The sequence below is a fragment of the Buteo buteo genome, chromosome 1 (genome assembly GCF_964188355.1).
Source record: "Buteo buteo chromosome 1, bButBut1.hap1.1, whole genome shotgun sequence".
Taxonomy (NCBI): Eukaryota; Metazoa; Chordata; class Aves; order Accipitriformes; family Accipitridae; genus Buteo; species Buteo buteo.
Window position 1 is genome coordinate 2,979,868 of NC_134171.1, and position 22,666 is coordinate 3,002,533.

The 22,666-nt window shown below is 43.3% G+C and overlaps 1 protein-coding gene across 3 annotated transcripts in view; it reads left to right on the forward strand.

The window, feature by feature from the left end:
• SLC4A11 (solute carrier family 4 member 11) overlaps positions 1 to 21,932 on the forward strand; it is a 98,154-nt gene extending 76,222 nt beyond the window's left edge. For all 3 annotated transcript variants that reach the window (XM_075044380.1, XM_075044215.1, XM_075044304.1), the window contains 7 exons: positions 2,433 to 2,682; positions 3,441 to 3,547; positions 4,700 to 4,868; positions 7,732 to 7,905; positions 11,946 to 12,141; positions 14,306 to 14,475; positions 17,615 to 21,932. In XM_075044380.1, the coding sequence (XP_074900481.1) occupies positions 2,433 to 2,682; positions 3,441 to 3,547; positions 4,700 to 4,868; positions 7,732 to 7,905; positions 11,946 to 12,141; positions 14,306 to 14,475; positions 17,615 to 17,678 (1,130 nt within the window). In that variant the 3' untranslated portion in view covers positions 17,679 to 21,932. The remainder of the gene's footprint in view (positions 1 to 2,432; positions 2,683 to 3,440; positions 3,548 to 4,699; positions 4,869 to 7,731; positions 7,906 to 11,945; positions 12,142 to 14,305; positions 14,476 to 17,614) is intronic.
• The last annotated feature ends 734 nt before the right edge of the window (positions 21,933 to 22,666 follow it).

Here is a 22,666-nt window from a genome sequence, read left to right on the forward strand (position 1 = left end):
ACCACCTGCTTTGCTGCTCTCTGAATGTGGGCAACAAGATTCACTTAGCTCTGTTATAAAAACAAACTATAAATCTGCAGGAATCAAATACTTTATAGCAAGTACGTGGTGCAGGACGAAGGCCTCTGCTAGCCATTGTGGCATGTTTTTTTTTGCTTTAAGTAAAATACAAGAGTAAAGTCAAGATTTCTTCCCCTATATCCAGGATTGAGTGGAGCAATCCTACCTAGTTTTGAGGTAGGTGCAAACTGAATTGCAGCCTGAGAAGTAGCGTACGTTGATGTGATCAGGCTGAATGCAGATCACCAAAGATATGCTCAGCCCTAAATGTATTATTGCAATATAGCCAAGTGTGGGAAACAGAGAAAATCCCCAAGACCCCCCAAAAAGTAACTTACTTCTTACTCATTCAAGTCCAAATCTAAATATAGAGGCATGCAAATACATTCTGCATAGCTGCCGAGTTGTGTGTGCTGTGGGTTTATCACATGCTCAGTAATTGTGTGTGTCTCTAGGACTTAGGGTCAGCTGAGATGGTGAACAGGCTTTTAGCCCTGGCCAGCTGCTAATCCCCAGGAAATACTGCCATAATCATTTTTATTATGACAAAAGTGTCCTTCAACGTTCAAAGCTGGAAACTGCAAGTCCTCCAACAACCTGTTCTGTGCTCGTATGCGGGTCACGGCAGTGCTCTGTGCCTCAGTTTACCTGTTTGCAAAGCAGGCGTGGGTGTCCTGCCTGGGCTGGACACAGCTGCGAGGATGGAGGGAGGAAATGATAGCAGAGCCTCTTCCGCAGCATGCGATGCAAAAATATGCAGCGTTAACGGAGATCGTAATGAGATTGCTCCTTATTTGGGGGGGAACCTTTTTTGTGCTTTAGAAGTGCAGTGATCTCCTCATTTCTGGCTACTGCTGAAGGCAAATTGAAAGGTTAAATCTTGAACTGTAAACCTTCTATGATCTTTAATTTTATATGCAGAAGTACTGAATGTGAAGTATCTGGTCTTTTCTCTTGTGACCTACATGGCCTACTGACCCCATCCACTTGTCGAATGCCCAGACTCCTTTTAAAACATAAGGGTGGTACAAGACAGATTATTACTGCTGTTAAAATGGCAGCATGGCTAAATGTGGGGCATTTTACACTGGGGTGAGCTCCAAACCGGCAGTAACAGAAACTGTGCTTCGGCCAAATTCACGGTGGTTGCAAATACTAATTGTGCTTTGTAAGAATGTTTAAAGTTTGGCTTGCCTTTTTCAAATATTTAGAATTACAGTTTGTTTTGCCTGCTTTCCCTGTAGCTGCTGCAGGTGGAAAAGTTGAGGTGCTTGTGGTTTTCAGAAACTTGATTAGTGTTTGGGGGTGGGGGCAAATGTTACAAGGAACATTATAGCCTAAGCTTCAGATTGTTGTATTTTTGTCTAAAGAGGACGGTCTTGCTGTAACTTTTGAGTTTCCCTATGCAAAGTTTAAAGGGGTATTTTGACTAAAGCAAAGAAAGGGATTGCAAAGCTCTGACGTGGTGGTTTCCATCCTCCTGTATCTCCCAGCTGGTATGAGGGAGAGTGGGTGCTGCCATCTGATCCCATAAAATGGAAGTACCAGGGCTGTAAAGCCCAACTCCCATCTTCTGGTTTTACTTGCTCCTTGTGGCACCTCAGGCTCTTGTTCCCCAAAGAGGTGAAATCATCCCCAAACCACATTTATATGCTCAGAGCCAGCGAGTGCCATAGAAATGGGAACACAGCTGTCTAAATGCTCAAGAGCAAGAGTCTATTTACAGCTGTTAATTACTTATATTAATGCTTCTGAGCTAACCTAATACATTTACGGGCAGTTCCAGAGGCATTACTGGCTGTTTCACTTGTACAGGTTTACTTCAGGTGCTCTGTAATTCTATTTCAATTTGCAGTGTAAACTTAAATGTTCTGCCAGGTTTTGCATATCGTCAACACTTATCTTTAAAATCTGGACCAGCCTTGGAGGAAAAGTAATTACTGTACAATTTGTAGTCTGTGCAGCCTGGCTGCTCTTAAGTTTTTCAGAGATCCTGATAGAATTTGTTTAGCAGGCTGCTGAAAGTAGATGTGTGTGTATGTATTTATATATTTTTAAGAGCAGTGATTCCAGTGCTAGAAACAAAATCATATAAATAATTAGCACTGGAAGTCTTTACAGTTCAAACATGTTGCTTTAGATCAATTTAATTTTTACCTGTTAAAATAAGTGAAAAATAAATTTGTAAAGTGCTGGCTTTGTAAGAGAAGCAGCTCTCCTGATTTCTTTTCACTGGTTTGAGGGGTAGAGCTATAAACCTGGTGAAGCATAATGTTAATCCTGCATGATCAAGCAAGAACGAACCACTTTATTTTACTTGCTTTGATTGTCACAAACCTATCCTAATGCTTGCCTGTTGGTTGTTTGTACAGTTTTTAAGAAATATTACTACCATGGGCGCGCAGGAGACAGTTACTTGGAAAAAGCACGAACTGATGCTATTCCAAGCCTCGGCATCAATACCACCTTCTTGATGAATTCATCAGTGAGCAGATCCATGTCCCTAGAGAATCAAACAGGCACGCATGATGTGCATTATGGACGTGAAACTGCCGTCCTTAGTCTCATGTTGATGTTGGGTACCCTTTGGCTTGGTCATACGCTCTATCAGTTTAAGAAAAGGTGAGTTACTTCAGTCTTAGAGCTCAGACTACTGATTATTTCATATTACCTCTGAGGAATCGCTAATGGTTTGGATCTTAATTTTGTAACCCAGAAAACTCAGGTGGAACTCTTCCATTAGTGGTGGTGGAAGCCAAAGCCAGAGATGAACTTGGCTGGCCACCTGGAAAATGTTAGCAGCAGAACAAAATGTTCGGTCACTGGACAATGCCCTTCCGTATTTGGTTTGGCGTTGCAAGTGACTTTTCAGAAAGCTTTGGGTGAACCCTGTATTTCATGTTGGAACTCTTGTAACTCCCCCCAAATAGGCATTGAACTGTTTTGGTGGGCAAAAATCCCTGATGGTGCTGGAAGGTCTATTGGGAACGTACCTTCAGTGTGCTCTTGGGATTCAAATGGCCAGCTCTAACTTGGGTTTTACTCCCGTTGCCCTTAAAATTCTTCATTTGAAATGCTTGAGTAAGCAATTAAACTAAAGTGGAAATGAGACACAAATTGGTGCTTGGAGGACGTTTTTCTGGCTTGCATCTTAGTTTCTTGTTTCTTTGTGGGTTTTGCTTATGCATTCATCAACCTTCAAAGGCTATAGATTCCAGAGGATTTAAGGCTGAATTAAAGACTAATTCTTCACTCCGAGTATCTCTTTAGAATTGCGAGATTGGACTGAATTTTCACTTGTTAAAGCATTAATGCTCTCTGGATTGAGCGATTGTCCCTACTGTGTGTGGTTGATGGAAATTTTTGTCTTTAAATTGCAGCCCATATTTGCATGCGAGAGTACGTGAAATTCTGTCCGACTGTGCCTTACCAATTTCAGTTCTGACTTTCTCTGCTGTGGGTTCCTACATCTTCAAGGAAATTGAAAGTAAGTTATATTTTTATTCTCTGGAATACTGGGGTGTATGAAAAAGAGAAATGAAATCCTAGGAAGCTTTTGCTAAAAACCAGCAAAGTTCTTCAACATAATTTCACAAATACTGTGTGTACCTCCCACGGCCTCAAGAGCTCAGATTTCCTCAATATTAGATTTAATTCATTCAAAACCATAATCAAATGAGGCTGAGTGACATTTTTTCTCTAGACAAATTATTCCAGTGTGTCTTTTCATTTCCACGTAATTTAAAGTACATATCTCTTACAATAAAGAGGATCAACAATTTCTGGCAAAGAACAAAGGGCAGAGTAATTAGCAGGCAGGAAGGGTTGTTGCCAGTCATGCAGACGTAGAGTTGATGATCCCAGTCTATCCTCTTTGTCTCCAGTTTACGTTTTCCTAATTTAGGTGAAATGGTGCAGAGCATCTGGGCAGTTCGAAGTTATACAAGGAAATCTAAAAATGAGACACCATTCATTGGCCAAATAGATCAGCTTTTCCATATCAGGAAGCGATAATGGGGACAGGAATTGCATTGTCCTGTGGTGACGTGAATGGGTGATGTGAGGAAATGTATGGAAACAAATAAGAAATGGGTTTTTTTCTGTGATGGCCATTCCATCCAGTTGGATTGTAAAATGATGTGTGGCCATGTGTGATTTATCCCTAGTCATGGATTTCTTCCAATGGCAGAAAAGTAGGGGCTTTTATACTAAAATGCCTTGCACAGCTTGTTGGGTATGAGGAAGTTTTAAACTACCTCTGTCAGTTGATTAACTGAGCAGGAGGAATATGCTGCTAGGTAGAAATAAGGTTTTCTAATCTAAAATCGCCTTGCATCTGTGGAAAACAAGTTTCCCTCTTTTGTTTTGCTCAAATACATGTAGTGCCTCACTAGAACTAGCAGTAGTCTGTCAAATCAGGATGGCAGCCAAGTTCTAAGAGGATGGAGGAAAAAATTAAACTAAAACAGCCAGACGAGCCTGTCTTGTATGGCCTTCTGGCTCCCACATGCCAGAGCATCGCGCCTGCTTTGCTGCCTCGGTTCCCGATAATTCATGGTGTGGGTAAAACATTACTTGAGTCCATGTGGATGATTGGACAAGAAGGTGCCTCCTAACATCATTCCCTTTCTCTTTCCAGTGTCCAAATTTAACTACAACCCATCTGAGAGCTTGTTCGTGCTGGCCCCCGTCCAGTCCCTCTCCATCGGGTCAGTGATGAGCGCCATGGGTCTGGGGTTCCTCCTGTCAATGCTCTTCTTCATAGAGCAGAACATCGTGGCGTCACTCACAAATGCCCCGGAGAACAGGTAATACTTTTGGTACTTCTCTTACTCTGTGGAGGGACATCCTCAAGTCTCTTCCCAGCACTGCTTGTCCAAAGCTTGCCTGAGTATCAGAAAAGATATTCAGGACACGTTCTTCAGAACTTCTCTTGTCACAGATGAAAGTAACTCTACTGCCTAAGTCCTCGCCACCCTCCAAACCCAATATTGTGGCAGCGAGTCAAAAGTGTAAAGGATCAATGAGCTCATCACATCAGCCTGTTTCTTCTTTGCCCACGTGTGAATGTTACATAGATATTTTTTTATGGTTTGAGGTCTGTGGATGTATCTCCAGATATTTAGGGAATGTCTGACACTTGTGGATGCTTGCACTGCTCTTGCAGTACAGAGAATTTTTCGAAAATGAAAAGTCAATGACCTGCAAAAATCTCATAGTGTGATATGCTGCAGCTGAGCATCAGAAAAGAAGTGTTTGGAGCTGTTAGTCTCCAACTGAAAGGGTGGAAGTGAAGTAAAACACTACTTCTAATGTCTGATAGGTCTGATTTATGTGCAAGCTTGAGTTGAGATGTTGCACTATTAAAATATTCCCTCTGATGTTTTTTGTGCCAACTGCAATCAGATGTGATATCAAGAATGAACACATATGACTCTTTTCCAGGGAAACTACCATGTCTCAGAGGATTCTTTGCTAATGCAACGTGTGGGAGGGTTCTCTCCTTGCATAATGTACATTAGCATTCTCCATGTTGTAGCTAGAGTGACACTGAATTAGGGGACAGAAGACAAGCCTAAATTCAGTTATGCTAATTTGGTTTTCTTCGACCACACAATTTTTTTCCTCTTATCTTTATTATATCCCTTTAAGTGTTGCATGAATCTGTAATGTAAGTGGGTCATCTCTTTCCTAATATGAGTTTCTTCTAAACTTTTGGTGTTTTCCACTACAGTGTCTTTAAGGAATGTAAAATATTCTTTGGAGTTCTTCATAATGCCTTGTTACAGGGCTGAGTTTAGGTATGAGGGCACGGGTTTTTAGAGACGGAAGAAATAGGACTTGACACCTTCTGTTTGTGGTACCATCACAAAATAAAAATACTGTCGTCTATACCAGCTGAATGGAGAATGTGTTGTCTTGGTGTCTTACCAAATGTAGTGATTTCCTCCTGTAGGAAAAACAGTGAGAAGATGATGCCGTTGTGCATTGCTAAAGAATAATCAAAGCAAGCGTATAGGAGGGGCCAAGGAATACTGAGCTGACTGGGCAGCATGAAGACAACCTAGGATAAGGCATCTAGATCTTTGTATGTGTGTTGAGCTAGACAAGCTCAGTGGAGCCTATCCATTGGTCAAAGCAGGTGTAGACCACACACAGTGCTGCAAGACTGCTGAGACCAAACAGTGTCCCAAGGGGACTAAAATGATGCTGCCGTTAGATGTATGGCCTTTGTACATAGAAAGCTCTCTGAAAAGGGCAAGCAAGACAATCAAATGATAACCCTGGGGATGCTGGAGATGTCTTTGTTCTGAGAAAGCAGCACATGAGCACGGGTCCCTGCTTTTAAAATGTGAGCCAACAGAGGAAGCGTGTTTACAATCCCACCCTTCCTGCCAGCACCTTCCAGCTTCAGAGGCATTGAAATGTAGACAACTACCTGACCTAGTCACCCCAGGGCTGCCTCAGTCAATGGAGGTGAGCACTTCCAGTGAGACGAGTCTTTTTGCTCCAAAACCGAACCCCACCCAAGATTTCTGCTGCCCGAACAATAGCATCTGCTGCCCTTTGCGACAGATGTTAGGTATAGATCTTCATGTGCTGGGTCATGTCTACTATCTCCAGGCTCCTCAAGTCCTAGAGCACCTCAGATGGCTCCAAGCCTCTGCTTAGGTATTGAACAGAGCTTGCTTGGGTGGCGTTAAGGCACCTAAATGGTGCACCCTTTCCAGCTGATGGTGCCTGGAGAGCAATTTAGCTGATCCCTTGTGTCAGGGTGACAACTGCTGTCCGCTCTGATGTCCAGGCAGAAACACAGCTATAGACCTTTAAGTTGGGTATCAAAGTCTGAGAGCTGAATCCTTCCCCAGCCTTTTTCTAAACTTTACTCATAGTATCTGAGCAGTTGGCACCAGATGTGTCCCTTTCCTGACTATACCCACCTTGCAAAAAATGGCAAGGTTAAACTGGATGCGAGTTCAGTGTTAGCAGTTGCTCTCTGTGTAGTCCTTGCAAAGCGAGTGTGGTCGGCTTCCTTGGTGAAGGCTGCCAGCTTCCCTCTCCCCTAACAAACAAAACAGGGACGCTACCCTGCATTCGTCAAAGTTAGGAGCGTATCTCCTTGGCTGACTGCTAAGGAGGAGCTGAAGCTTAATGAATTCATGTCCCATTTTTTTGTCTTGCAGTAGCAATTACATAATTAGGGGATTACTGCAGCATACCGAGCACACGTTCTGCTCGTGGGGAAGGAGGGAGATCAGGGTTAAAAATAAGGCGGGCGGGAAACTGCAGTGTCAGTATCTTGGCAACACGTGCCCAGGTTTCTAACTTCTCCCCATGGGACTCTGCTAGCAGACATGCGTGTATATTTTGATTGGATTCTGCAATAAATGTAGTGGCAAAACACTGATGAAACTTTGATGGGCTGTTATTTTAGTGGGTTGCCTTTCTGCTCAGCGTTGTTCTTTCCGGGAGATGACTGTTTTGGGAGTAAACTATCGAGTTTTGTTACCTTTCATGTTCTTGTCACGCAGACTGTAAAGCAGGAGGAGTGTGAAATCACTGTGCGTGGAAGTGCGCTTTGGTATTTAGCATTCGAGCTCACGTTCAGCAAGAGTAGCCTGTTACGGTTTGCACTGGGTGTAACTGCTGTCAACAAAAACCTCGTTTCAGGTTGGTGAAGGGAACAGCTTATCACTGGGACCTCCTGCTCGTTGCGCTGATTAACACGGGGCTGTCCATCTTTGGCCTCCCGTGGATCCATGCTGCCTTCCCTCACTCCCCAATGCACGTCCGTGCCCTGGCCTACGTGGAGGAGAGGGTTGAAAATGGACACATCTATGAGACGTAAGTAGGAACTGCGGAGCTGTTCTGGATCTCTTCGGTTTCATTTGTGGTTTCCTAATCCTTTGGGTACAGCGGGTTACGTGGTTGGGGAGTTAACTGTTATCTTGAAGACCTGCCAGATATGAAGGTGCGAGGGGAGATGCACCAGAAGAAGTCACCTCAGCCAGCATGGCCTGTGACGTGGCTTCATCCCTCTTCACCAAAGTGCTTGCTTTAAGACAGCCACAAATTTATGCTCTTGTCAGTGGCTGGCAGCAGCCTGCAGGGATTCCACCCGTTCCGTTGCAAATTGCTCCCTGGAAGAGTTGGCCAAGGCCTTTTTCAGGTTTATCCTTGTGGAAACTGAGGAGATGCTTTGGCCAGATCTTTCCAGATGTCTTCACCAGAAAGAATCCAGTCTGATTCATTGCCTGAAACCTGTCTGGTGGTTATTACAAAGGGTAGGAAAAATGCAGTATTTCAGAGCTCCCATAGCATCTTCCACCACGTTTCAGTAAAATGAGATGCTTATTAAATTCTCTTGGTTTTAACCATAAGTGACTGTGAAGCCATGCCCGGGTCACGGCTTTCTATTTAAGACCAGCTTTTTTGCTGTTCTGGGTTGTCCAACATGCTCTTATCAGAGACCTGTTTAAAAAAAAAAAACCAAAAACAAAAGCACCTAATTTCTCATGAAACCTGCTCCAGAATAGAGATAATCTGGTCTGTTTGATCTCGGTATGTTACAGTTGAGTGCTTTTACCTCAGAAGTGGTAATTTCCACTCACATGCTGTTAGTTTTAATTATCCTGTCTTGGTTTCCATTTTCAGAGTTGCCACTTATCAAAAGTGAGGCTAAGTGGTCATTTACTGTGGGGGGTGGAGTAGTTCTGCTTTAATTTCAGTCTCGCCTTCATGCTGTTCTTGGTGCCAGCTGGCCCAGCCCAACCTGGCACAGCTGCTTTTTGGGTCAGTGATGGACAGATTTCACCTTCCACATCTGGAAATTGCTGAGTCCTGCTGCTCCCTGCAATGCTTTTACAGACCTTTCCTGGGAGATGAGTCCCTTGAGCTCGTATTCCCAATAGTGTGTGTTGCTATTAGCTGTTCCCACAACTGTATCTGTCTTGAATAAATGCTAAACCCTATTTCAAAAAGAGCCATTTTGTAATTTGAGTTCTGTAGGGTTTTAATCCATGCCCCTGCTCCTGGTGTCCATGATCTGTTCTGGGATACCTCTGCTCTCCATTTCTTGGTGAGATGCAGAATTTACACTTTGAAACCTGTGTGCCAAGCCTTCCTCCTGTGTCTTCTGTTGTCAATTTTAATACCTGGTGCCTTTTTTCCTGTTTTACCACCCACTGTCTTGATTCCACGTTCTGGCTTCTCCTTGACAAAGTCAAGTCCCCTGCCCGAATTAAGAACTACCTTCTGCCCTTGTCCTCTGCTCCTTCACCCAGCTGCCCCAAAAGAGCATCAAAGAGCCCTCTTTGGCCATGCTAACCTAGGTACATCTCCAGTGATTATCCTGAAAGGGCGGAGGGATGTTCTAAACTCACTAAGCATGTTCCCTTGTGGCACAGTTCTTCCTCTGGAGGCAATTTGGTAGGTAAATGAGTGCTGTGAACTGGATATTGGGAGTGAAAAAGGGAACGAGGATTTCCTAGTTGTTTGAACTCCCTTTGAGACTGAAGCTTTTTTTTCTCTGCAAAGTATTGAGCTATAAACAGGAGGCTCTGAGTAATGCCTTTTTAATATTATTATTATTTTTTATTTTTCCTCTTAGCCAGCTCTGCTGAAAAAGAAACATACTGAAGCCCTGTTGGAAAATCAGGAGTTCTTTCAGCACTGGCTCCCTTTGCAGGCTCCTTTCCTGCACTCAAATCAAAGCTCTCAGTGAGGATGATGATATAAACAAGACTAAAGATCTATCACAATGAAAGCAAATTCTTCTTCTCCCCTGTAGAGTAACCACTTGAGTTTCATGTGGCAATCTGCAAATAGGCTCTCATTACTCATACAGAGGAGGTCAGGAATGGCTAATCCTGTGCTAGCCATATTTAAAGGATTCTGGGGAAATGAGCCTGGATTATACTCTTTAATCTCCATTAATTACTTCATTTCCATTGCAGCACAGACTTTCTGGAGCTGTTTCCTCAAGGGCCAAACCAGATTCTGAACATATGCAAATTACAGGGTTTCTTCTATTGACTTAATGTGATATCCTTACCCTGGAAATAAGAAAGGTGCCAGAATTGGTAGAAGACTAATTTGAGGCTGGGAACTTCAGCTTTAAAGATCTCCTGTTTGGTCAATTATGAGCAATTTTAACTATGTTCTGATAAGAACTTCCAAACTACTTTACATGGCATTAGAAGGAGCTGGCAGTAGTAGCTGCAGTACATTTTGTATGGGATCAAACACTTCAGTGCTGTGATTGCTGCATCCCCAAGAGATGACAGCAGAAAATTTCATGAACTTCAAAAATCCAGTACCAAAGGGCTGCTACTCTGAGCTGTTCAGTACGTGCAGACTTGCATCCAGTTGAAATGTGGTGGCTTCATATCTCATTTTGATCCTGAGCTCTTTGGTTTGCATGACTTCACTTGCAAGGAACCTAGCAGACTTGTGCGTGCTCAGACTGACGCTTGCAGGTCACGAGCATACCCAGCAGTGGGCTAGATCTTTGCCTGAAATAGCAGAAACACTCCTGTAGCTTGCCCAATGATGAAGCCAGGGGAACCCTTGCTGTACCTGAATGAGGCTAAATCAGTTAGTGCATTCTTTCACTCCTGCTTTACTGGGCCACTTGAGAGGCTCGTAGTGGTTCTGGTAGCTCTGAGTTAGTCTGACCACTCCTTATCGGACTATCAAGTTACTCTGAATTAGCACTTGCAGTTGCACTTCGAGCTGCTTGGCTTTGTTCATCTCCAAGACTTCTGTGGTGGTCCAGTCCTGGAGGCAATGGGAAAGGCTGCCAAATTATAATCACCTAGGTGATGTCCCAGTTCTTTCAGAGCTGATAAGAGCAGTCTGCAGATAAGAGTGAAGTGCTCTACTCTCCCTCAGCTTCTCAAGGCATTGGCAGGGACCTCTTGACATAGGAGACTTGCAAAAGGATCTGAACAGAATCTGTGGTTTCTTTTCTCTATTTATAAGTAGTCTTGAAACACGAGGGTTTTCTTTCCTCCTATTGTTTCTGGTAATTTTTTTTTTCCAAACTAGGAGATGCTCAGAGGTTTAGTTGAAGTGAAAAGAAAGCAAAGCAACCTCCCCTCACCCCCCAAGTAGGCTCTGAAAGTTGCTGCGTGCTTTCCTGTCAATCTTCCCTTCCCCGTTAAAAAAAAAAAAAAAAAAAAATCAATCTGTGGTCTGTCAGCTCTAGAAAATTTGCATTAATTAATTACATGTTTTGCATGGTAATAGGCAATCTGCAGTGCAACTGCTATTATCCACAGCAGAATTAAATTTCTAGCTCTCTGTGTAGTGCTCTCGGCATTCCCTTCCATATAAACAAGGAGATCCTCATATACATCAAAAATGCTGACTCGCAGTCAAGAGTATGCAGACTTTCTATTTTTTTTTTCTTACAAGAGGTTCATTAGTTCCCATAGAAGTCAATGAGTTTTCTTTTGGATAGAAGCCAATTGCATATGCACGGGGTAAATCGAGGAAAGGATTACTGCCCAGAAAGAGGATTCTTGCCTGGGTTGGTTTTCTTTTTTTTTTTTTTTTTTTTCCAATGTGCTAAACAGAATTAGTTCAGAGGGCAATTTAGCTCAGGATAGGATCTGTGGAGCTTTGCAGAAGGGGAACTTGGCATTTTTCCAGCTGCTCTGTTTGAGCTGTGGATTAAGTGCCTGGCCTGGATCCAGCAGAGCTCTGCCTTCTCAGTGTCAGCACGGGGCCAGAAGTGCTGATCTCAGTGCAGTGGAGATGAGTTTCCCTTTCCCGAGTGGCACGTGTCCTGCGCCTACCCAGAGTAGTGAGCCCCAGCGATAAGCTTACGTGGATACTGGGGCACTATCCTACTCCCCTAATCCCTGGTTTCTTGCTTCCAGGATTGTGAGCGTGAAGGAGACCCGGCTGACGAGTCTAGTAGCAAACTTCTTGGTTGGCCTCTCGCTCCTGCTCCTCCCTTTCCCTCTCCAGTGGATCCCAAAGCCGGTCCTCTACGGCCTCTTCCTCTACATTGCGTTGACCTCCATCGATGGGAACCAGCTCTTTGAAAGGGTGGCTCTCCTGCTCAAAGAACAGGTATGCAGACTGGGCAACCAGCCTGGTGGAACAGAGAAGGAAATTGTATTTACAACCTTAGCACCAAACTGTGCCAGGAGCTGATGTGTCAAGCTGCTGGTGTTGGGATGGGGGTTACCCCCAAAACTCGTCTTCTCAAGAGGCTGATTTTCAGCTCCAACCTGCGCTTCGCGTATCCCTTTCACCTTTCTCTGCAAAGTAGTGGTGAAACTTGATGTCTGTAGCTTAGCCTGGCTGCCACTGAGACGTGAGCAAGACAAGTCTTTTCCATTAAAGCGGACAGATGGGTGGGAGAATAATGCAGTGTCAAACAACAGGTGGCGTGGTTATTGTTGGGTTAAAAAAAGGTGGTAGCTGAATCGTTCATAGAACGGCACTGCATCTTGTCTGTCTTTCAAATCTCTGCATCAATTGCTTTCTGCATTTGCTTGCCACAAAAGAGTTTGAGCTTTCTTGTTCAGAGTGATGTCTCGGATATAATCCTTCTCTTTTCAGTCTGCTAAGAATTGCTCTGGAGCCCCTATCTCCAGGAGGCAAAAATGAGTGCATGAATGGAGCCGGGATAGCTGCTACAAGTGAAGATGCTCTCTAAACTGTGTAGAGTGCAAACCAAAAATGCATTCAAACAATTGCACAAACCATTGCTCGCGGAATGTAGGGTGCTTGTGAATTTTAAAAACCCACTGTGATGTTGTGTCAGCTGCAGAGTACATGCATTTTTAAAATAATAATAAAAAATACTTTAAAGCACGTGCATAATGTTAGTAAATGGTGATCTTTGATCTTCCCAACAAAGCTTCAGAACAGGTAATCTTTTGCTATATTTTACGCTTTCATTTTGACTCGTGAAATACGATGAGATGGGATTTTAAACTGAAAATGAAATTACTTGCATTATTGAAACTATTCTGATGTGGGATGAAAACAAATCTGAAAGATGTGTTTTCGAGCCGTCTCTATTACAAGTGTTGAGAAGGTGTTTGTTTGCAGTGTAGGCGGTACCTGGGAGCAATAGCGAGTCTCCAGCTCACCTTCTCTTATGTAACAAGGGTCAAGGGCTTAATAAGCCAAACATTTGGCTCTGTGTCTCTGCTAATCCATCTTGATCTCTAATATAACAATCCCAGAGGTTAAAACTGTAAAATCTGGGTAAAGATTACATTTGTCATGTCAATTTTCAAATGAGGATTGAATAGTTACTGATGTATGTGTAATATTACTTCTGGTTTTAGTACAAATTATGTGTGGAATTTTCCAAGCTTTGGTTTGGAAAATTAAAAAGTATTCTGAAATATGGAGATCTCCCTTTTCTGGAAACCTTTTAATGAGTCATGGCACAATCTGAAATCCATCGAGCCTGTATTGGTGCCAGCAGACAGTCGCTCATACTCTTCATTGATGTATAGACAGTGAGTCAAAGCCTGTGCTCAGACATGAGCAAGTAACTGTCAAAAGAAACCATGAGCGATATTTAGCCTATTAATGTCACTTTTTTCCCTTCTTTCTCAAAAATGAATAGCTTATATGAGTTGAGAAAATAACTGCAATCTGAGTACAGCCTCTTCCCGTACCTCCCCAGTCTAATCTCCTGGTCTTCCCCTGCGGGGGTTCAGCCAAGAAATGGGACCACCAGGGCCAAGCGTGGAGTCTGAACAGTAGAGGACAGGAGGCTATAAAATAAGGAGGAGCTGGGTTTCAGGTGGAGAAACCATCCAGCGGTAACAATACCCAAATGCATCTGCTTACCGTCACTCCCCCCACACACCCCAACAGGCACTTCACATATTGCTGCAAAGCCCTGATAATCCTATTCAGGGGAATCTCATTACTGTACTTATCAAGATATTTCATTGCACTCCAGATGCTCCCAAAGGCAATTTTAGCTGTGGTGTGTCTCTCCTTCTCCAGGTTTCTAGTGCCCAGTTATCTTCTTTGTGTTGCTGCCAATGCTGTGGTTTAAGGCACTTGCTTTAACCTTATAAATCCTGCGTTCTGCTGTTGAAGCTATTAAGGAGTTAAGGACTCTGATGCTGATGCACTTTGTGTGTGTTTGTGTGTAAATCGATGACTTCCTTAAAACCCTGGTGTTCAAAAGCCTGTACCACGTTCTGTAGTCACAAGGCCAGGTCGCTGCACGTCTAACGTGTAATTCTTCTCTTCCCAGACTGCTTATCCTCCGACACATTACATCCGCAGAGTGCCCCAGAGGAAGATCCACTATTTCACCGGCTTGCAGGTCCTGCAGCTCCTCATCCTCTGTGGTTTTGGCATGTCACCGTTGCCCTACATGAAGATGATCTTCCCGCTCATCATGATAGGGATGATCCCAATCAGGTACAACGCTTGGCTGCCTCTTTTTTTTGTTTTGTTTGTTTGTTTTCCCTGTCTCCCATGCCTTTTGTCCTTAGGCTTAAACTGCAGGACAGCTGGGTGGTCTAGAAGAGCAGCTGGTACTTTCCTGAGTAGCCAAATCCTGGAAGTGGGTGATGGTGACCTCTTTTTCACCAGCTGCTCAGGCTTGGGGAGGAGTAGTGCAGAGAACCTGTGATTTCACTGACACTGGGTGTTGTGGAAAGGGTTCTGGGCTGGCAGGTGCTCTCTTTTCAGCTAGCAAAGGGGCAAATAAGTCATCTTTTGCAGTGCCTGTGAGATGCCTGATCTTCCTGAGGAGTCGTAGTCTGAGTCTTCCCTCTAGGTGGTATTTGTTAATGTTGCTTTTTGCTTTGCAATTTGATTTCCTAAGGCCTGTGCTCAGGGCAGAGCTAGAAACTTTTCCTAAGAGGAATCCTTATCTCTTACCCAGTGCTGTGGTGACCTTACAGACCTCCCGCACTGCTGAATGCCATTGCCAATGAATGATCAGTTAGGTCAAACTGGCCACATTTAGTCTTAAAATGTATCTTTAAAACTGGGAGGACCGCACAATATCTTGCAGTCTTGAGAGAGAATCGCTGAGAAATTTAACTAATTTCTTCCTTAATGTTCATTAACAGTGACTGCCCATCATTCTCCAGTTAAATCATTCATGCTCTCCATCCTTTGGTTATAATGAGAAGCCATAATAAGATCTTGGAAGGAACAGATCTGTTTCCAGTCCGCTTGATTATTTTTAGGCCAGCATGGCATCCAGAGATATCTGGTTGTCTTTGAGCTTGCAGTCTCAGAGATTTTCTGTCTGATCTCAAAGTTCAGGGCTACCAGTGTGTGATCATCTGCCAAGGCAGCTATTGTGGTGTTTTCCTTGGGTGATAAAGATGGGTCTAGTTCTTTCTAGAACAAAAGCAAATGTCAGAAGTACCATGGCTTTCAACAGGATCAGGTTAGAGCTATTTGGGCTGGACTTTTAAAGATAAACAAAATTTTGGAAAACACTGAACTTATTGTTCCTGTGGTGAGAGTGTCTCACCCACCCTTCACATAGGTGTCACTTTGGATGACTGGTTAAGTGGCTGCTAAATACTTCAACTGTGTGCAGTGCTGGATGATTGACTCTTGTGGGAATTGCAAGTCTCGCCACAGAGCAGCTAAATACAGAAAAGAAAGCATGGGACACTCTTTGCCAAACATTCAAGTATCAGACACAGTGTAATAAGCCAAATTAGTGTGGAGAGAGTGCTGTCAAAGAACCTGATTTTTGTAATAAGAGCTAGATAATTTAGTAGTGCAAACTTACCTTCTTTTGAGTAAATAAGATACTGTCATCTTATACTAGCTCTGTTGCTAACTTGTTTCTCTTTCCAGAGCAGCTTTTTCTAGGAGCTGGATAATCAGCCCTGCTGCTAAGGGGGAGATGGCGCTACCTGGCACAACACAGAAATTTGCCCTTGGCTTTCCTTCCTGTGATTTCTTTTGCCTTCATGTGGTTTCTGTGGAGTCTAGCTGAGAAGGCAACACCACGATGCATGAGCTCTGTAGTTAACAATGACTTTTTCACAAAGATTTGGCACTCTAAATAGATGAGACAGAGTAGAAGAAATGAAATATCGAAATATCTTTTCTCTTTTTTTAAGAAGTGAAGGGAAGAGGAGGAGATGGGACAGTGTCCAGGGGTCAAAGTCAAGAATCAAACCCAGATGAGTGAGTCATGGCTCAGTGTCCCATCCAGAAAACCAGCCATGTTACTTGTCTGTCTCAAAGCCACATTTCCAGCTGTCCGATAGCATTAGATGCATGGTTTGTTTGTCAGTGGTGAGGGACCATCTTTTTCCACTGGTGTAGTGTTGATATGAAAGATAATGGATTACAATGGCTTCTCATTATTGCAGTGGAGAACAGCCTGTTGGGAGATACCCAAAGAGATCACATTATCCCCAGTTCCTGGCTTTGATTCAAAACTTTGGTATGACTAGTTTTTGGTCGCTCAGACAGGAAGAATCTTCTTTCTGAGTTCTCTGTGATGCTTATCTGTGCTCCCATGGCTCTCAAGCATTTTATTTCATGTCAGGTCTATTTAAGCAGATCCTGGTACTTCTCAGTAGTAAGTGCTGTTTGGGGTCTGTTGCATAGCTGTTGAAAAGCCCTTCCAAGTCTTAAACTGGCTTTCTAGTGCTTTGTGCCTTATTTTAACAGCTGAAGAATAGCTTCCTTGTAAAGCAAGGAAAAGTGTCAAAATAAATATGTGGTAGGACTTAATGAGAGCACCTTCATAGCATATTGCTACAGTGCTGTGCCTTTCTCACCCGAATACGTTAATTCATGAGGAAGTTCAGGCAAACAAATAAAAAAAACAGACCCCAAAAGCAATGGAATCCCTGTCTCCATGGTCCAATGGAGAATCCAGACACCAGATAGGATGGAGGCTTACCAGCAGCTGGAGGAATGAATGTCACAGCCCTTCTTAGCCCCTTGCCATGGTCTCAAGTCTTGCTGATATATTTGGTGCTTCTCTAAGGACCAAAGCTTCTGGGCTGTCTCTTAAAGCTTCTTTGTGGCGAGAGCTGAAAGGAGTGACCTGGGGAGCTGATTAAGTGCAAGACAAATAACCCTTGTATGCAGGTCTTTGAGCCAACATTCCCATTATAGGGGAAGTGATGAGGAAAGTAAAAATTAGAAAGAAATGGTGATTCTTGGCAAAGTAACATACCCACTAGCAAACAGGGGGCACCTGCCTCCCCAGCACAAACCAGGAGTGTAGCTGTGGGTCGGGTGAAATGGTACATTTTTGGCACCTTGAATACTTTGTGGTGACAGTGGGCTCTAAGACAGTGACTTTTCTCCTGTGAGGATGAAGATGCTCTCTTTCCTCTTCAGCTGGAATGAGGAAGCTTCTTCCAGGAGGTGCTCTGCACTGTTATTCCTATAAACGCTGTATTTGCTTGCAGGATTGGTTGTTTTTACTTTCCCCTGCTTCATCTCTGCTTCAGCTGGATTGTATGCATGGCCGTGGACAAACTCAACTTCAAAGCCTTGGGATGGACAAAATGTTACATGATTATAAACCAGTACTAATGCTATCTCTCTGGTTCAATCTTAGGTATAACCTGCTCCCTAGGATCATCGAAGCCAAGTACTTGGATGCTATGGATGCAGAGCATTAAACGGGGTCCTCCACACATGGAGCAGCGAGGACAGCTCTTTCGGAGTTGGAAGGCGGCTTTGTCGAGGCGTAGAACAATCTATCTGCAGTTCTTTCTTTCACCACTTTCTTTCTGCTCTAATATGGCGTTGGTAATGCACACATATCAAAGACCAACTGAGCGTTGAAGTGTCAGACCAAAACAGCCTTGGACTTGGGAGGCCGATGCTCTTTGGAGCTGTGAGGCAAGCAAGCTTTATGGAAAATGCTACTTTCCACATCCCAAAATTGGAAACCCCAAAGATCAGCCTGTCCGTACAGTTGGAGTATACGTTCTCAGAGTTGTCACATGTTCCCTTGTTTGAGGGTGGAAGGAATCTGTTTTTGGTTTTTTTATGCACCATGCCCCTTTCTTCCAAAACACTATAAGGACAGCAACCAGCCCTTCTTTTACAGAATGACAGTGCTGTTCTGGCCTTTGAATTTAATTTCCCATGCATCTAGTATTTCCAAATTGGTATTCAGGGTGGGATGGCCTCGTGCTAAACCACTGATGTCAGGAGAGATGTCTGGCCATCTCTTCAGATTAGCAGGGTTGGAAACAGATATAATTTGTACTGATACAATCCACAGCTTTGGATGAATATTGAATTCCTACAAAAAGGGTTGGAAAAGTTCAGAGGTTGGGCTCGCATGGTGATGTTGATGAAACTGCATCTGGGTCTAAGCTATTTGGGAATTTTGGATCTTTCTACCATTACTTCTTGGTAATCAAATACAGAAGTGTAGTTTTGCACAACTGCAACATTCTTGCTTGCACCCAGAGTCAGATGCTGAAACTTGTTAAAGGGCAGTTCTGTTAATGATTGCATATACATATGTACAGTAGTGCCTATGTGTACATATATACATATGGATTTGTGTATATATTTTGCATAGATATACAAATAGGCCTGATTCTTTCAAAATATCAGAAGTGTTTTGTGCAGTCAGTGTTACCTGTGATGTCTTGACCATATACTTGTGTTCTGCTTCAGTGCTGCTTTTTCTCATTTGAGATATGGTCACTTTTTTCCTTTTGAAGCTGCTCGGTTGCTGGTTTTGTTCATGTGTTGCTTTTATTCAAGGTGTTCCTTTGCTGCTTTCTTCCCATGGCTTGAGACCTTCATCATTCTGTCTTGATGCTCCAACATGTGAATTTTGCATTTAATTTTTATGTACAGCATGCAATGAAAGTTGTCCTCTTTCGCCTCATCAATATTTGTTGGTCATTTCATTGTTTCTGTTTTGTAGCTAATCTCTGGTTTTCCCCACTCCCAGACGTTATATTATATTTCTGGATGAATCTAACTTCTGCTGTCTTTTTGTATTTCCATTTATTTAATTTTGCTTGTGCTATGGACAGTTTTCTTATTTGGAGTACTGTGAAACAAGCTGCCCTTTAGTTCAGTGCTTGCCCTTTGCTGCACACTACAGATCACAGGTAAAGTGTGAAGTAAAATGTGGACCCCTGAAGATAATGAACTTTCAAAACAGTAGAAATGAGGGAAGAAGAGTAATATAAAATGGAACACATATATATTATTAGCACAGAGAAGTGTTTCTTACCAATTGCTTGCCCAGTAAGTGGTGCAGAGTTTATATCAGCACATGCCCTACCCATTGGGTGTTCCTCTGCACGATGAGGAAGACCAACTCTGTAATGAGGGAGGAAGGCATCAGGTAAAAAGCACCTATACTGAAACTAAGCCAGACTCAAGCCACTGAAGATTCGGTGTATTTGCACTAAATATCAGATGGTATTTCATGCTAATGTAGCTGCCTATGGCTTTAAAACAGGTATGAAAACCTAAATTTTTGCTTTCTTATTAAACCCTTCATCTTTGTATTGATACTTGATGGAGGGGAGCAGTAAGAGTGTTCCCAAGAATGTGGCCATGGTTTATATATCCCTGAGCAATCGCAGGGAAAAGCCCTCAGCTTAGCAAGCAAAAAAACAGCGTCGCGTGACCTTGAAAGCATGACCTTCGTGTTGCACCAACCAACTCTTGTGGAACTGCTGAGAAGTCTCAGGGTCAGGATGACCACCCCCGTACATCAAAGCAGGTAATGCCATGTATTTGGCTTTCAGTCGGTCTTGGAGGCAGCAGGGGTAACTCATGCCACGGCTGGCAAGTGGCGTGGCAGCAGGTGTAAATCTGTACGTGGTTTCTGACCGCTTTTGTCAATATTTCCTGGCTTTTGAGTCATTTCTGTGGTGAGATCGCTAATTGCTGTTACTAAGGTCTGCATGTAGAAACAGGGGGCAAACAGTCACCAAACAGGATTTTGGGGCAGCGTAAAGGCGGAAATGGTAAAAGTATGTCTGATCTTCAGTCAACGGAAAAAAAGAGCAGGTGACAGCAAACAATTCGGTACCTGTTGTAAGGCAGGGATTGCAAAGGCCTGATGATGCTTAGATAACATGTTTTTCCCATGGATGTCAAAAGATTTAACCAAAACTAGAATCAAAAGTGTCATCCTCCGGTTGAGTAAGATATTAAACACACATGTCCTGGGGTTGTGTTTCTGGTGTCTCGGCTCTTGGCAGGAAGAAGGCACCTTGTGGGATGGATTAAATCATATTGTGGATGCTGTGGCTGGAGGAAGGAGAGGATGTGCTCAAGGGAATGTGACTCTTTGAGGAAGAGCAGGGGCCCTGGGTGAAATTTCCTCCAGCACAGAGCATAGTGGGGTGAACTGGCATGCAGGTCTTGCCAGCAGAAATAGTTTTGACATGTATCCTCCATCCACCTACTTAAAAGGACCAAAAATGTCCCTATTCAAAGCCTCTCTGAAAGCACTGATTTCAGATAGTGTCAAATGTTGCTAACTGAGACTGCTTAACATCCAGATAGCTTGAGGGGGTTAAATATCCATCACAGCTCTTGTTTATTTCTTTTATTGCTGTTGCTTTACCAGTATGACTTCAGTGTTTGTATTTTCTTTGTAGCATCAGTAGGATTCTGTTTTGCAGCTTTTTCTTTCTACAGAAGTCAGGGGCCAAAGAATCAACTGATGGGAAATCAGCACAACTCGGGAAAAGAAGTTGTGCTGGCTTAGACTCGTCAAACATTTGAACCCATGTTTCAATACGTGGGTAGAAGGGAGATGTGAGACTCGAGGCCTCTTGTCTCATAAAGGGTTGTAATGATCCTGCGGAGGACTTATTTTCAGACAAGTACCTTTTCTCTTCTTGTTTGCTTCTGGTTTTGCTGACTTAAGTGCAGGCGTTTCCAGGAAGTAGGCTACCTAGGGAAGGAGAGTTTGTTCAGAGTTGATCGAGCACTTTAATACTTCTGTGAAGGTTAAGACAATTAGAATGTAAAAGAAGTTTTATTATAAGCTCTTTATATACGCACAACGCTATGTATAACTGTTGCCAAAGAACTGGGGTTTGAAAGATGTTCGTAGCTATTAAGAGAGTCCGTGATGTTCGCCTGGAACCGCAAGGTAGTAAAAAGCTTCTGAAACAAGTGGATATTGGAAATTACCTTTTGACAGCTGCCAAAACGATCAGAAATGGGGGATAGAATAAACTTCTACTCTCAAACTTGTAGTTTTTGATCCTTGCATTGAATGTAGGAGCTAGAAGTTAGCTTGACAATTAAAACTGGATTTATACCTGAATAGTTTTGTTGGTCTGAAACTTATTTTGTTGCCTTCAAAATACTGTTGACATGCTATGTATGGAAATAGATGTGTTTCTCCATGTAAATTAAGGAAAGTTGGTGTAAACATGGACTGCTGAACAGGCAGCATAGCACTTTCTAGAATGCTTAGGAGGCGAATCTGACAACTTCACTAGCAACAATCCTCAAATTCTCTGGCGTCAACATTTGAAGCTATTAATAAATGTCAAGCTCTACTTGGATATGCATCGGTGCGTTGCTGTGAAAGGATGGGGATGGAGTAGATGATTTCAGCTGGTTTGTTTCAGAGCTGCCATCTGGTGAAATGCTTCAAGATGAGCCCAATGACTGTGGGATGTGATATGTGCTTCCTGATGACCTGTGTGAACTGGAATGCTCTGAAAAGAAATACAGTAGATGGTCACGTTTCCATATACTGTAGGTCAAACAATTCTCACCAAAAGGTCCACATCCCCAGCTGTACCAAAAGACTGAAACTTCGTAAACTTTTGCATATCTTATTTGGCTGCTCTAGAAGCTGCTGCTGAACTGTGTTCTGCGGACACTCTTTGAAGAAACATGAAGTTGGCCAAAGCTGGATATAGCTGGAGAATGCTTGGGGGTGGGAGGGAAGGGTTGTTGGGGTTGGTTTGGTTTTTTTTCTGGAGTTCTCAGCAACAGAAAAGGGACCTGAGACATGCCATGTCACCAAAAGCACCTACCATTTTCCAGTCTGTGTCCCACTAAGCATGTATCTACACTATCTGTTGACACATGTTACTCCTCTATCAAACTTTTTTCTTGTTCGTCATGTTCTGTATCTGCCCCTTGTAGTGTTTCTACCTGCGTGGAAGATTGACAGGCAGAAGCAGGGTTGGCTCAAGCTCATCTCTTGTGTCTGTCCCCCCCAAACTTCAGTGCAAGCCATTTTCTGTCATCTCCTGACCCAGCTCTCATCTTCCCCAGCCGTTCTCTGGAAGTTGGCTCTGGCATCCCCGCTGTGGAAATGCTGCCAGGGTGCCGAGCGGGAATTTTTCTCTGGAGAACGTGAGCCTGTGTCTGAGCAGCAGTGTAGCAGCGGCTGCTCCCTTGGGGCTCGCTTTGCCATAATAAGCAATTATGATGGATTCATAATTGTCCTATGGTTGTACTGCCTTTTGCATCTCTTTAGATGATTACTTTATGGTGCAGTGTTCCAGTTGGGCTGTCCTCCTTTTATCTGTCAAGCTTCCAAAACAACATAGATAGACATAATGGGATGGGTTTGCCCCATTTTTCTCTGTGCTGAGGCCTGTGGATGTTAGAAGAGAATAGTCTTCTCTAATTGTTTTCATATCTA